Raw genomic sequence first — 16,460 nt, forward strand, 5'->3', positions numbered from 1 at the left:
TTTTGAGGCTCGATGCTTGCTCGAAGCTGGCGTCAGCCAATCAAATCCTGTTTTTGCAATTCCCGCCAGTACAAGCGCTAGCCAATCAAACCGCGTGCAAGCTGGGAGAGCCAGACCGCAGTTAATTTCCTCATATTCCAAACGAGAAATTACGGTAGCAAATCACCCGGTTCTTTCCGACCAGAACTATTTACCGGGATACAAACCGGAGGAACCAGGCATGGAGGGAGGAGGCAGAGACAGTGGAGGAAGCAGGCATGGAGGGAGGTGGCAGAGACAGTGGGTGAAACTGGTAGGTTTTCGCCTGTTTGGGGATTTTATATCCAGTTTACTTCGTTTTAACATTGCTATTGCTTTGTATGTCGGGGGCGGGAGATTCATGTGATTGGTTGTTGGTCGCGTTGCTCGCAAAAAATCGCCAAGCTTCAGACACGCCCAGCTTCAAGATTTTTTTATGCCTGTAGTGTAGACGGGCCGTAACAGAACGCCTTTTTCCCCAGTTCAGTACGGATCTTTGGTAGGCTACAGTTAAAAGGAAAAAGTTATTGGAGCGAAGCCGATAAGATCCTGTGCATTTTTTGTTTATGTATATCCAACCCAGTCTCACATCTAAACGTGTAATAACTACGTTGGTCCACAACTTGGGACGTAGTATTTGTACAAAAACGCCTCTGAAATTGTAAGATCCCTACGTTCTTTTTCACCATTCATTTCCAATGGCTATGTCACATGATCTTCAAATTTCTCCCTGCAGAAAAAAAAAAACATGGCCGACATTCGTTTTATTCTCGGTGGAAAATGCCTATTTTAAGGTTACTTTGGCCATTAAAATGCATTTTGATGTCATTTGATGCGATAAATATGAGTTGTTATTTCAGATTATGTGTGCAGTGGATGTACATGATCTTTAGTTTGCTAGTTATTACGAAGATTACTTCAGGAAATTGTGTTCATTCAACGTTTTCATTGTTACCAAGGTGGTTGCTAGGGACGCTACTATCGATATTATTTCTGTTATGTTACTGTTTAATGGTGTTATCTTTATTGCTACCCCCTCCCCCAATTTATAGTGTTGGTCCACAGCGCAAGCGTATTAGTTGAACAAAATCTGCATCTAAAATGGTGGCATAGATACGTTATTTTCCCCTGTGCAATTCTCCAACCCAGTCTCACATCTCACATCACATCGTCATTAACAAATACCGGAAACAGACCGAAAACATTTTAAAAAAAAACAATACTTTATTCCGAGTGTGCTTGCTTTTGTCTTTGAAAATCATCACATAACGGCATTGTAATACACGGTTCGGCTGCATTAAATATTACATATCTGCCGTAGTTCTCTATTTATAGAGCCCTGATGAGAAGACTTCTAGACAAACAGGAGGAACTGCCGCCAAAACTGAAAACGTGAGGTGGATCATAAATATATCAGCAATTAAACAACATCTTACATTTATTGTCACACAATACGTCTCCTTGCAGTATCAACACTAATTTGGCTGACTTTTATATTTGTTCCAATTGGTAGATAGGCTGTATTTACACCATAAAGGTGCACAAATGATATAAAGGGACACCTAGTGGTTAAAGCATGCTATTGCATTTCCTTATTTTTATTATTAGATATTAATAGGATCCCTATAAAGTATATTCATTACTCGTTATTCTCTACTAATAGTTAATTAAAGACTGTATATCATGACTATTTTCCACATCCCTTTCAAGATTTCAAGATTTTCTAAGGTTTATTGACATATATACACAACTATGGTGTAGTTATGCAATTAATGAAAAACTTGGGTCGCAGGTTCCTCAACAGTGCATTACAAGACATCTATCAATATGTGTGTATACCTCCAGCAATGTTAACTATGTTGAAGCACTTATTTTAACTGATATTATACATATGTATTATACTCTTATAAGATGTATGTAGTATAAGAAATGTGGAGAATACGACAGTTTAATGGTGGAGGTATAGACACATATTGATAGATGTCTTGCGACCCAAGTTTTTCATCTCCGACCTTGTCAGGTATTGAACAATCAATAAATAAAGAACACAGAATTATTAAATATAAAACACAGAATTTGTGTGATTATACTAAATGATTTACAAATAAACACCACTGCATATTTACAACTGTTACACATGCTGATGTAACGCACATGTTTCCAACTTGGGATCAATAAAGTATATCTTATCTTAAGATGATCGATGGCTACTGCCATATTTGCAAAATGTGCCTCTGAACCTTGACAAGTGCATGTTTCAGGCTTATCAATGAACAACAGGAGGGGTCACAGACATAAGACCAGCTGTTAAATATAGCTCTTCTGACCTTAGCTGTAATGTGGGTATATATTAATTCTGCCCATTATGGGCACAAGCAATTTTCACCCATTTATTAATTATATGTTTTAAATTTGAGTGTTTCCTATCCCCTAAACCTCCAGGGATGTACACAGTTTAATACTGGCAACTTCTTGCTATGGGAAATTTGAAAACGTCTTTTAAAACTACAATTCCCAGTAGAGACGTGCCATAGAGAACATGTTGCGAAACACACAATAGCCAGCATGTGTAGTTCTGGGGGAGGGGGGACGCGGTGGACCCGTTCAAATCCAGTTTTGGACAGTCTGCCGTGGTTCCATCCCATTTCAAGTGCTGTTCGGCGCTCTGCGTAACCCTCGCAGCACACTCAAACATCCAATCACAGAGCTTGAGGACTATCACGGGGTTTGTCAAGCGAAGCGGAGAGAATACTTACTTCTGGGTGTAAAATGCTCTAAAGCAACTACTATGAGCTGCTCCGACCCTCGGTCCTGACGGACTCCAACTTGTGTTTATTAATAAAACAAATAAATAAACACAAGGATAATTATGTGTTATTGTTGAGTAAATGGAGAATTGCACAGGGGAAAATAACGTTGATCCTTGCCACGATTTTAGATGCAGATGTTTTTTAACTAATAAGTTTGCGCTGTGGACCAACACTATACATTGACGGGGAAGGGGGTAGCAATAAAGATAACACCATTAAACAGTTATACAACATAACAGAAATAATATCGATAGCAGCGTCCCTAGCAACCACCTTGGTAACAATGAAAACGTTGAAAAACGGTAAATGTATTTCGCAGCTGCCTGAAGAGCAGCCAATGTGACCCAAGGCCTGTACTCCTGGCTTTTGACCATGCTACATTGCGCTCGTGTAGTAAATCAGAAAGATCTGATGTGAACCATGCATTGTCTCTGCCTTTTATTCTGTAGTTTCTTAAGGGGGCATGCATATCAACTATTTTAATAACACCATCATAAAAGAATGTCCAGGCAGTTTCAACATCTGCAATGAGATTGATTTTGTCCCAATCAAATAGAAACAGGTCGTGGAAAAAACCCTGCTCTACAAAATGTTTCATATCACGCTTTATGGCCTTGTAGAGGGTAACAGGGTACAGAGTCGCTTAGATAAGCGGGGGTGTGCATCTGACGAAGAGATAGGTTGTTGTGCTCCCTCTCTCTGTTTCTTATCCTATATCTAATAGCACTACTCGGGTCTTGATAGATCGAGTGGGGAAGTTCATGAGATCTTTCTAGAGGGTTATCAAGAATAACTTTTATACAAATAACCTTTTCCCTCTCTGTCTGTGTCTGTGTATTCTCTTGTTCCGATTAACCCAGCCAAATCTTTTTTCTTGTTTTGTATCTATATCTACGCCGGGATCCGGAGTCGAGGCTGATCCTCTTGCTGTAGTCCTGTGTCTTGGATCCTCTATCCTGAGTTCCGGATTAAGTCGTGGACTTCGGGTCGTGGCTGAATCTGTCTCTGCGGTCCTGCCTTGGGTCTCGCCATGCTGCTTCCCTGATGGCTTCCTCAGGATTGTAGCTGACATCCTCATGGATTCATCTTCTTATTACAGACACATGCATTTCCTAACATTCGGTCTATATGCTGTAAAATGTATTATCTCACATTTTACACACGGCATCTATTGCACATCTGTCCGTCCTGGGAGAGGGATCCCTCCTCTGTTGCTCTCCCTGAGGTTTCTCCCATTTTTCCCCCTTAAACTGTGGGGTTTTCTCTGGAAGTTTTTCCTTGTACGATGTGAGGGTCTAAGGATAGAGGGTGTCATTTTTCTCATACTGATATTCTGAACAATCTGTGCTGTTGTATTTGCTGTAAAGTGTCTCTACTGTAGGCTATTTTTATTATATGTACAGCACTTTGGCTCGACCAAAAATCGTTTATAAATGTGCTATATAAATACAACTTGATTTGATTTGATTTATGATGATACAGGGTTTTGTCTTAGGAACTTTTGTATTTTCCCTACCGTGGCAATGACACAGTGGTCACTGATGTCATTTGCAAATACAGAAGCAGGGGTGTATTTATGAGAAGCATTTGTAATGATTAGATCAATTAAGGAGGATTTTTCAGGAGATTTCAGATTGGGTTTAGTGGGACTGCCAACAATCTGAATGAGATTTAAGGAATTGCAGTATGTTTCAACATTATCAGATGCTGGTAGCAGCCAGTTCCAGTTAAGGTCACCCACAATGACAATTTCAGTATAGTTAAGACTGGACAAAAGCTGCATTAAAGATGGTAAAGCGTCGCTGACAGCTGAAGGTGGTCTGTAGCAACCAACAACAGTAATATGGAGCGCTTTTGATACTTCCAAGTCAAGAGCCAAAAGATACAATTGTTTTGTCAGTAATGTAGAGAGAATATTTTTTACATGAAACTTCGATTTAACATAGACTGCAACACCTCCACCCTTTTTAGGTATGCAAATCGTATGTGGTACAAGTCTACGTGTTACACTTTTATTTTCTGTACAGAAAACGATAGTTACGGCTGTAACTACGGTTCTATGAGTCCCGGATGACCGCCAGAGGCGGTGCTTTAAGCACTGGATATGTCCATCGCGTGCATGCGCAGCTCGAGTACCAATAACAACAAAGTCACCTGTGACCCACGTGACACCGGCTATATCAGCCGGTGCCGTCAGAGGATCTGTTTCCAGAATCTTCTCGCGAGCACACAATAATTCTGAGTGACAGGAAACTCTGGCGGTCATCCGGGACTCATAGAACCGTAGTTACAGCCGTAACTATCGTTCTATTTCGTCCCTACTGACCGCCAGAGGCGGTGATTTAAGCACTGGATGACTTATACCAACAATGTCATGGCAGGAATGCCACATTTGCCCAAAGGGCAACGCCTGAGAGTCCCACCTCGGGCATGTATCGTTTATGGAGAGGACATGCAACTCCCCGACTCGCTTCCCTGAGGATATGGCAAGCAGAAATGCTGCCTTTGTGGGCAGCCACCTAAGCCCCACCTGGGCCAGGGGCTCGAAGGGAGGAGATGATAGGGCATCCGGCAGCAGGGGCAGGTCCCGAGCCGGAGCCCTCGGGGTGCTAGGGGGACGCTGCCGTAAAGCCCCTCTCATAAAGAGGGACACCGACCTGTGGCACCCCGTCGTGGCGCCGTCGTCCCGAACATGTCGGGCAGAAATAGCAGCCACATAAATTCAGAGTGGAGTGAGAAAGTCCACTATCTAGAAGGGACTGTTGTCTAAGCAACAACGTACATGCTGTCCCCAAGGAACACGCACATTCTTGTCCCCCAGTTGGGGTAGAAAGTGCGTGAGTGCGAGCTGCACAGCCTGAAGCTCTAGCACGTTGACCTGGCGCGCACCCTCCTGGGCAGACCGCTGACCCTGAACGGTCCTGCCCTGCCGCACTGCACCCCACCCTGAGAGACATGCACCTATGGTGATGGTCTCCTGGCGGGATGGGATAGCGCCCATGGGCACGCCAATCAGGAGATAGGCCCTGCCCCTCCAGCGTGACAGAGAGTGGAGGCAATGCTGCGACACCCTGACTTCCCTGTGCCTGTGCCACTTGGCGTCCAAGTGAAGGCTGTTCAGCCACATCTGCATGGGGCGCAACGACAGCAGGCCTAAGGGCCCAGCGGCCGAGGCAGCCGCCAGTCTGCCCAAGGGCCGGAGGAACTGAATATAAGGCACCATCTTGCCCGGCCCCCATGGAAGTAGGCATCCCTCAAGTCCACGGTTGAGAACCACTCCACCTCTGCATGTGCAGTGGTGAGCATATAGAATGGCAGCACCTTCAGGAATCTATTGATTCCTCTGAGGTCCAAGATCGGGCGAAATCCGCCGACTTTCTTGCTCACGAGAAAGTACGCCGAGTAGAACCCCCTGGGCTAAGCAGAGGGTCTTACTGGCTCGATTGCGTCCTTGGACAGAAGGACGGATAACTCTTGGGCCAGAGCTAGGGCCCCTGCCAGATCGCTGACGACTGTCAATTAGACTCAGCCGAAGGCTAGGGGCCGGAGCTGCGGTCCGTACCCCTGGGTTAGTGTGAAACCACCCAAGGGCCGGAAGTACAGACCGCCCAGTAACTGAGCTGCTGCTGGGAAAACAGCCGACGACCGCCCCCTGGATTTCAGGGCCCAGCCCCCCGGCCCCTGGAGCCCCTTGGGGGGCGCCGGTACGGCTCTGGGGCATGAGGCCGCCTGGAAGGCGGGCGACCTGGGGCACGAAAGTCATTGGGAGGCGGTTGAGTGGGCCGCTAAGACCTCTGCAGACCACCCCTGTAATCCGGCGGCTGAGTGAGGCTGCTAGAGCGGCCCCTGGGCCTGCTGGGAGTGGGCACAGGTCTGCGAAGACCCGAGAGAACACTACCTTCACTGGTTGAGTTAGAGACGAATGCCAGATGCAGCGTAACTGGGAGCGGGTGTGGGAACACAGCCTTCACCAGCTACCTGCTTAACGGAAAAACAAGGCAGTTCCGCGTCTACCAGGAGCGGGGGCGAGAACACTGCCTTCACTGGTTGAGTTAGAGACAAATGCCAGATGCAGCGTAACCGGGAGCGGGTGTGGGAACACAGCCTTCACCAGCTACCTGCTTAAAGGAAAAACGAGGCAGTTCGGCGTCTACCAGGAGCGGGGGCGAGAACTGCCTTCACTGGTTGAGTTAGAGACGAACGCCAGATGCAGCGTAACCGGGAGCGGGTGCGGGAACACAGCCTTCACCGGCTACCTGCTTAACGGAAAAACGAGGCAGTTCATCGTCTACCAGGAGCGGGGGCGAGAACACTGCCTTCACTGGTTGAGTTAGAGACGAATGCCAGATGCAGCATAACCGGGAGCGGGTGCGGGAACACATCCTTCACCAGCTACCTGCTGAACGGGAAGAGTAGAGCGGTGCTGCTACTCGCCGCACGGAAAAAGGGATGTAGCTACATCCGCATTACCGGCAGAGGGAGCGGGAGCGAGAGCACTGCCTTCACCTAGCTGGGTAAAATAAATAAGCTTAACAGTACACGCAAGACGTTAGCCGAGCGGCTGCTGCTAACGATCAAGCGAGATCAAGTCAAATAACACACATGTTTAAGACCAGATAACTAGCTTCTAAAGAAGAGAACAGCGCAGAGCCGTAGTTACAGCAGTAACCATGGTCAGTGCTCACACGGCATAACCGTAGTTACAGTAGTAACTATGGCCAGTACTTACACGGCTTAGAACCGTAGTTACAGTCGTAACTATGGCCAGAACTTACACAGCATAGAGCCGTAGTTACGGTATTGACTATGGCCAGTACTTGCACGGCTTGGAACCGTAGTTACAGTAGTAACTATGGCCAGTACTTACGGCTTAGAACCTTAGTTACAGTAGTAACTATGGCCAGTACTTACACCGCCTAGAGCCGTAGTTACGGTATTGACTATGGCCAGTACTTACGCGGCTTGGAACCGTAGTTACAGTAGTAACTGTGGCTGGTGCCTAAAAGTGTCAGCCAAACGGCTGCCCACTAGATAATATAATATTGGGAGGATGAAATCCTCCTTAATGGCCACACATGCAGAGCACACAGCACACACAGTGAAGATTGTTCTCTGCATATCGTCCTAGTGCTAGGAGTCTAGTACTAGGAGCAGTAAATACAACAATATAGTGCTACTGTAACCATACCATGCGTTTACCGGGAGCGGGAGCGAGAGCACTGCCCTCACCGGCTGAGTTAAATAATGAAGCTTAACAGTACATGCAAGGTGTTAGCCAAGCGGCTGCTGCTAACAACCAAGCAACCAAGTCAGAACACAATGTTAAGACCAGATAATTAGCTTCTAAGAAAGAGCCCGCATAGAACCGTAGGCCATGGTTACAGTAGTAACCGCACATGCAGAGCACACAGCACCCACAGTGAAGATGTTCTCTGCATATCATCCTAGTGCTAGGAGTCTAGTACTAGGAGCAGACAGAACTACAACGATATAGCGCTACTGCAATCAAACCCTATGTTACCGGGAGCGGGAGCACTGCCCTCACCGGCTGAGTTAATAATTAAGCTTAACAGCAAGGTGTTAGCCAAGCGGCTGCTGCTAACAATCAAGTGACCAAGTCAGAACACAAAGATTAAGACCAGATAATTAGCTTCTATGAAATAGAAAGTACTTACCTTACTCTCTGCATCTAAATGAAAAACGGGTTTAAAATATGACACTCTGGGCTTTCCATACTAAACTGAATGAGGGACGCAGCCAAAGCTGGGACTCAAATGCTAATGATAGCTCGGGCACAACGCCACAAGCAGAACTTTCAAAAGAGCATAAGGGCAACTTTATGGGAGAGGAAGCGGGAACACTGTCGTCACCAGAAAGTCTAAGCCAAACAAAAAATAAGACGGCAATCAGGACAACTTGGCTGGGAGAGGGTGCAGGGACACAGCCATCACCAGCAACAAGCTGACACAAACCTGTCTGTCGAGGCTCTGCACAGCGCACAGCCGGCCACAGCTCCTGGAGGACGTGTTAACGACCCGTAGCTCCGACTGTCAGTCACGAAGCTGCACGCGGCCAGCTGCTTGCAGAGAAATCCCTCAGATCAAACGTTCAAACCTGAACGCTGTAGGCTACAAAAATGTAGCCACGGTACTCTCGCGCAGCGAGAAGATGAAAGGAACAGATCCTCTGACGACACCGGCTGATATAGCTGGTGTCACGTGGGTCACAGGTGACTTTGTTGTTATTGGTACTCGAGCTGCGCATGCGCGCGATGGACATATCCAGTGCTTAAAGCACCGCCTCTGGCGGTCAGTAGGGACGAAATAGAACCACAGACAACGGCATCTTGATACTAAAAACTCACCTTCTAAGTAATTCTGAGAGCCACTGTGGTCCCCGCTCAACCTCTTGAAGAGTGATCTCATCACCTTTGCACTGCCAAAGCGCTTGAAGCGGGCACGCACATTTTCGTGGTACCACTCCAAAGTGCCGATCTTGAGGACCCTGGTAAAGGAAATAGGAACTAAAGACTTAAACAGAGATCAGTCACAAATACAACTGAAAATACCTTGGAAAACACATGTCCCACACACAGGGACTGGATATGTCTCTTTTGTCAAATGTAAGACATTATTGGCTGCTATGGTGAGTGCTGGTCTAAGTGCGAGATGCATAGCATGATATTTACCACACATTGGCAGAGCTCAGCCACATCTGAGCAAACTATAGGATACAGTAACATATGGAGCTAAAGCGGTATGGTTGAATTGAATCATGTTTCCAAAAAACGTGTATGTATATATGTATATAGATATATATACATAGATAGATAGAGAGAGAGAGAGAGAGAGAGAGAGAGAGAGAGAGAGAGAGAGAGAGAGAGAGAGAGAGAGAGAGAGAGAGAGAGAGAGAGAGAGAGAGAGAGAGAGAGAGAGAGAGAGAGAGAGAGAGAGAGAGAGAGCTCTGTTTTCCAGCTTGAGTCTATTTAATTTATTGTTTTGGTTGTGTGTGATTTAATTAATTTATTATAATTTAATTAATTTGTTTTATTTATGATATATCATTTATATATTTTAATATTATTTCACATTTCATTTGCAATGATGAATGTTCAATAAAAAGTTCTGTTTGCAAGGATGTACTTGAATTATTATTATATTGTCATGGTTTTGGTTTTATGTTTTCCACCTTTGTTTTGAAATGTTTTCCTCTTTGTATAATGTCTGGTCCTTCTCCCTGTGTTTGCCTTCCTGTCGTTAGTTTCCCTGGTGTGTCTAATTGTCTGAGTGTGTTCACCTGTTGCCCTTGTGTTTCTCCTCCCCTGCCCAGCTGTGTCTTGTCCTGTGATTACCCTTTTGTGTATTTAGTCTTGTCTTCCCCTGTGCTCCATGTCTGTTAGTCGTCATTTCATGTCACTGTCACTCATGCTTGTCCGTGTCTCCTGCCTGTTCCCGTATGTAAGTTTGTTCCTGTCTGTCGTGTTCCCCGGTTTTGTTTCTGTTAATTAGTTTCTTGTTTTTTCATGCCTTCGGCTTTTTATAATAAAGCTCGCTTTTTGTTAACGAACCTTTTTTTTTTTTTTTTTAACTGCACTTGGGTCCTATTTTCCCCAAACCTGACAGTACGAACAGACCAGTATGGACCCAGCAGTTTTTTCATTTAGCCAAGAGCTTTATGAGCTTAAATACAATCTGGAGTGTAGCAGGCCCTGGCTTAGGAGCTTGTTGCCTGAGAAGCTAATAATTTTTACTAGCAGCCCTCAGTGCCAGCCTCAAGCCTCAAACCCCTTCTTGGGATCCTGCCTTGCCTTAGGAGGTCCACGGAGCCTCCAAAAGGTCTCTAGGAGACGCAAGGCCAGGATTCCAGCAGTGGCCCCAGCAGCCATGGTTCCAGCCCCAGTTCTGACCCCAGCTGCCATGGTTCCGGCCCCAGTTCTGGCCCCAGCAGCCATGGTTCCGGCCCCAGTGCAGGCCCCAGCAGCCATGGTCCCTGCTCCAGAACCGGCCCATACAGCCATGTTTCCGGCCCCAGTTCCAGCCATGGTTCCGGCTCAAGTACCGGGCCCAGCAGCCATGGTCCCGACTCTGGCTCCTCGTCACCTGTTGACTCTTTCACCGACGCCAGTTCCCCGTGTCCTGTCGGCGTACCGGCCGACGCCAGCTCCCCGTGTCCTGTCGGCGTACCGGCCGACGCCAGCTCCCCGTGTCCTGTCGGCGTACCGGCCGACTCCAGCACCTCGTCTCCCTTTGGCTCTCCGGCCGACGCCAGCTCCCTGAGTCCTGTCGGCGTATCGACCGACGCCAGCGCCCCGTGTCCTGTCGGCGTACCGACCGTCTCAAGTCACCTCTCCAGTTCCCTCTCAAGTCTCCTCTCAAGTCCCCTCTCGAGTCTCCTCTCGAGTCCACCCTCGAGTCTCCTCTCGAGTCCCCTCTCAAGTTCCTTCTCAGGTCCCCTCTTGAGTTCCTTCTCAAGTCACCACTCGAGTCACCTCTCGAGTCACCTCTAGAGTCACCTCTCGAGTCTCCTCTCGAGTCTCCTCTCGAGTTCCCTCTCGAGTCTCCTCTCGAGTTCCCTCTCGAGCCTCCTTTCAAGTCCCCTCTCAAGTCCCCTCTCAAGTCCCCTCTCAAGCCTCCTTTCGAGTCACCTCTCGAGTTCCCTCTCGAGTGTTCTCTCCAGTCACCTCTCGAGTTCCCTCTCAAGTCTCCTTTCGAGTCACCTCTCGAGTTCCATCTCAAGTCCCCTCTCCAATCCCTACTCAAGTGCCGTTGGAGGTTACGCTGGGGGTCCTGCCAACTCCATGTCCTGTCCCGTTGGGGGTCCCGCCGACTACTCTTCTGCCGGGGGTCCTGCCAACCCTATGTCCTGTGCCTTTGGGGGTCCCGCCGGCTGCTCTTCTGCCGGGGGTCCTGCCAACCCTGTGTCCTGTGCCGTTGGAGGCCCCGCCATCACCTGTCTCGCCGGGGGTCCTACCAACTCCTTGTCCTCTCCCGTCGGGGGCCCTGCCTACTCCTTGCCCTGTTGCGTTGGTGGTCCCATTGACACCAGCCCAGGTCATGTCCAGGATCCCGTCTACGCCTGTCCCACCGGGCCATCCTCCCGAGATCCCCTCCATGGATTATGCTTTGCCCCGGGATGTCCTCCGGACTCCCTCCACCCACCCTTCTAGAGGTTTTGGACTTTTTAGGGTTTTTTGGGACGTCTGGAATCCGTCCCTTGAGGGGGGGGTTCTGTCATGGTTTTGAATTTATGTTTTCCACCTTTGTTTTGAAATGTTTTCCTCTTTGTATAATGTCTGGTCCCTCTCCCTGTGTTTGCCTTCCTGTCGTTAGTTTCCCTGGTGTGTCTATTTGTCTGAGTGTGTTCACCTGTTGCCCTTGTGTTTCTCCTCCCCTGCCCAGCTGTGTCTTGTCCTGTGATTACCCTTTTGTGTATTTAGTCTTGTCTTCCCCTGTGCTCCATGTCTGTTCGTCGTCATTTCATGTCACTGTCACCCATGCGTGTCATTGTCTCCTGCCTGTTCCCGTATGTAAGTTTGTTCCTGTCTGTCTTGCTCCCCGGTTTTGTTTCTGTTAATTAGTTTCTTGTTTTTTCATGCCTTCAGCTTTTTATAATAAAGCTCGCTTTTTTGTTAACAAACCTTTTATTTTTATTTTTTAACTGCACTTGAGTCCTATTTTCCCCAAACCTGACATATATATATATATATATATATATATATATTATCATTATGTCAGTGGTCTAAAATGATCTTACAACAGTGCCGACAATATTATCGTTTATCGCAATAATTTCCAGGAAAATGTATCGTCCAACAAAATTTCTTATCGTGACAGGCCTACCCGTACGTACTGAATCCAGATCTGCACTCCTCAAATTTCCTTTTATACTGACTACTGGCTTCATTAGTTGTTTGTCCTCTCCTACCTGGCCATGCGGCAGGGGTCACACACCCAGCCGTGCTCCTTCTTGTTGTACAGGCTGCAGGACTTGCAGACGTGCAGCTGGCAGTCCAGACACTGACGCCTGCTGTTCACCAGGAACTTGAAGGGCTCCAGACAGCGAATACAGTGAGACTCAATCAGACTGCTCTGGTTCCCCAACAACTCCCTCTTGGTGTCTTCTTTTTCAATCTTTGTCTTTAGGTCTCTATGTAACAAAAAAAAAACAGCAGTTAACTACATACAAAGAAAGAGATGAGTGTTTCTTGATGAAACATTGTTGAATGTATCCTTGAGTCCATGATCAATTATTGTAGTTAATAAACAGAACTCCACAAGAAAGTGAAAACCACTTGTTACTGTATGGGTCCATACAGCATTACAGAAGAGGGTTCTGTATGGACTTCTAATAGATGGATGGATACTTTATTTATCCAAAATTGGGAACATTTTTGTTCCAGCAGCAGTGTTGTCAAGCAACATAAATAGGACTTTTTGCAATACCATGGCTTCCTTGTGTAAATATGGCCATCTGGTAGGCAAGTTAAACAAACACCGCACTGTGTGCAATAGCTTTTGACCAAGGGTGGTATTAGACATTGGAGGAGGGTTGATTACTGGAGCTCTACTGCCTATTGGTATCTTCTATCACAGTTAATATCGCTGCAGTAATAAGCACTTTTTGAATGTACATCAGAGCATTTGCTCACTTTATATGGCAAGCAGAAAGACTGAGCAGATGGATAAACTGTTCTGATACGTTTCTCCTCCTAACATCTTAAATGGTCATTTTTACGTTTCTGTTTATATATTGGTACATAAAAAAGCAGCAGAGTTGCTGGTGGATGTAACAGGCTGTTTCTCCCTGATTCCAGTATTTATGCTAAGCTAACCATACCATATCCACATTTCACAAAAGCCAAAAAGCACATTTCACAAAATGTTCAACAAACAACTGTTGAGCCATAAAGCTAAATGTCCAACACATTAGTCACCTTAAACGTTTACAGCTCAACAAACCATAAACCAATCCATCAAACAGAGATGCGGTGAGTCAGAATGCTGGCCGACATTTCTGATTAGTTGATGTTATGCTTGTTAGCGTGGACATATTAATTTTGGCAGCTTTGTGTTAACATTATGATCAGCCTTGTCACAAAGGAAAAGTCTACAAACTGGTGCTTCTCCAGGAACAAGGAGTTCTACGGTTACATGTGAGAACAAATGATCAAGATATATTAGATACTTATTGCTGTAACATTCATAATACTGTATCTTATAAAACTGGTCTCGTATGTCTGTTGATCGCGATGTTCGTTAAATGGTTGTTTCCTTGTATCTTGTCTAAAATATTGTCCTTGTTGACGTGGTAAACTGAGCGTCTGGGTGGATATACGATATATATATAAATGACTCGTTATTACCTACAGATTGCATATATTTCTAAATGTAGCCTGTGTTTGTTTGTATTTAGCCACAGGGGGGGGGGGGGGGTGCTAGTGGAGCCAGCTAGTGGCACGCTTACACTGTAGTTGCGCCACATTTGCGCTTCAGATGAGGCTCCCTCCACAAAATGAAGAACCCTCCGCAAGATGAGGCCCCTTCCGCGAGGTGAGGCCTCACGCAAAAAACACGTTTCCTAGCCTTTCGTTTTTCTACCTCCATATAAATCAGTACTTTTTCTGGTAGCCACACTCTGAGTTAGCAGAGAAATTGCATGTTTTTCTTTATTTAAATCCTAACCTCAATATGTCTTTTAATATTAAGTAAAGTGTGCTCAATGGATACAAAAATAATGACTTATAATCAATAACTCCAAACCAAATCATATTTCCTGTTCTCAGTGGCTTGGCACCTCTTCACAGGAGAGTTTTGATCTTTTGCTTAATGTCAGACCATTCTCTTTAGCAAAGTTTGGAGCATTGTTGCTGATGCTAGGAAAAGCAGCCTAACTCAGCGCTGAAAGATGCTGACGGTAGTGGAGAGGAAAACTCAGATAACAAAAGCCAAATGTGACACAGCGTGGGTGGAGTTTGGCAAAACACCCAGCGAGGATGAGATGATGCTTATTGTTTATTAAATATTTTTTTAGGCCATGCTTTTTAAATTATAGTCCAGATCAACAGGTTGAATTGTATACTTTGTGAGAATCCAATAACTCCCAGCTGCTGGCCATTAGCGATGTGATTAAAAAGTAAAATCTGCCCTGCTCTGAAACATTAAAACCCCCAGGTCTGCTACACAGGACAGTGACTCAATAAGATGTGTGCTGTAAGTCTTCCAGCCACTGAAACATGGCCAGCATGGTCAACATCAGAGACCAGAGTTGTGGTGTCAGCACTCTATAGTAATTGATGTGATTTGCTCCTGTGGGTATTGTCCACAGTATCTGACCATTGCATGTATGATATATGTGTAATGTGTGTATATGTAAAGCGCTTTGAGTCATTGAAAAAGCGCTATAATAAATATAAGGAATTATTATTATTAGAGTTCTTTTTGGCTTTTTTACCAAAAAATGAGTAAAAGCTCTGGAGAATTTCAAGTACATTATTTAAATTTGTATCTTTGATCTTATTTTTGATTTTATTAATCTGTGCTATCCTGTTTTTCACCCTTACCCTGTTGCTGTTTGGATTAATAAAGGTCCATCTTATCTTACATTTAGCCACAGGGGGGGGGGGTGCTAGTGGAGCCTCGCAGCGGCAAAACTGTGGCACGCACACTGTAGCTGCGCCGCATTTGCGCTTCAGATGAGGCTCCTTCCGCAAATGTTTTATCTTTGCTTTTAAATGAGTGTTTTTAAATGTCATTTTATATCAAGCTCCACATTTGTGGAATCAGCTTCCAGTTTGTGTTCGGGCGGCAGACACCCTATCCGTTTTTAAGAGTGCGCTTAAGACCTTCCTTTTTGATAAAGCTTATAGTTAGGGCTGATTAGATTCAGCCCCTAGTTTTGCTGATATAGTCTTAGTTTGTCGGGGGACATCTTATTTCTTCCTTCTCTCTGTCTATACCTGTGTACTCTCATGTTCCGTTTAACCCAGCTTCCCCAAATGTCTTTCTTTTTGGTGTCTATATACGCCGGGATCCGGAGTCATGGATGATCCTGCGCTCCTCTGTCCTGGATCGCGAGCCCTGGATCTTGAGTCGTGGCTGTGGTCCTGGATCATAGGTCCTGGATGGATATCCTCGTGGATTCATCTTCCTATTATACACACATGCATTTCCAAACATTTGGACTACCTATGTTGCAAATGTATTATCTTTTCAATTTACACACGGCATCTATTGCACGTCTGTCCGTCCTGGGAGAGGGATCCCTCCTCTGTTGCTCTCCCTGAGGTTTCTCCCATGTTCCCCTTTAAACTGTAGGTTTTCTCCGGAAGTTTTTCCTTGTACGATGTGAGGGTCTAAGGACAGAGGGTGTCGTATTGTCATACTGATATTTTGTACACACTGTGAAGTCCACTGAGACAAATGTAACATTTGTGATATTGGGCTATATAAATAAACATTGATTGATTGATTGATCATTGCTTTCAAATTAGTGTTTCTAGATATCATTTTATAATATGTTTCTTAATGCTCTTAATGTTTTTCATTTTTGTAAAGCACTTTGAATTGCCTTGTGTTGAAAGGTGCTATATAAATAAACTTGCCTTGCCTTGCATGCAAGATTGCATATTTTTGG

General features: G+C 45.6%; 1 protein-coding gene across 4 annotated transcripts in view; it reads right to left on the reverse strand.

The window, feature by feature from the left end:
* The window catches only part of mlphb (melanophilin b), a 76,581-nt gene that overhangs the window by 33,774 nt on the left and 26,347 nt on the right, over nucleotides 1-16,460 (reverse strand). For all 4 annotated transcript variants that reach the window (XM_034202145.1, XM_034202144.1, XM_034202142.1 and 1 more), the window contains exons 3-4: nucleotides 12,753-12,974; nucleotides 9,193-9,332 (exon numbers count right to left, since the gene is read on the reverse strand). In XM_034202145.1, the coding sequence (XP_034058036.1) occupies nucleotides 9,193-9,332; nucleotides 12,753-12,974 (362 nt within the window). The remainder of the gene's footprint in view (nucleotides 1-9,192; nucleotides 9,333-12,752; nucleotides 12,975-16,460) is intronic.

The sequence above is a fragment of the Gymnodraco acuticeps genome, unplaced genomic scaffold, assembly GCF_902827175.1.
Source record: "Gymnodraco acuticeps unplaced genomic scaffold, fGymAcu1.1, whole genome shotgun sequence".
Classification (NCBI taxonomy): Eukaryota; Metazoa; Chordata; class Actinopteri; order Perciformes; family Bathydraconidae; genus Gymnodraco; species Gymnodraco acuticeps.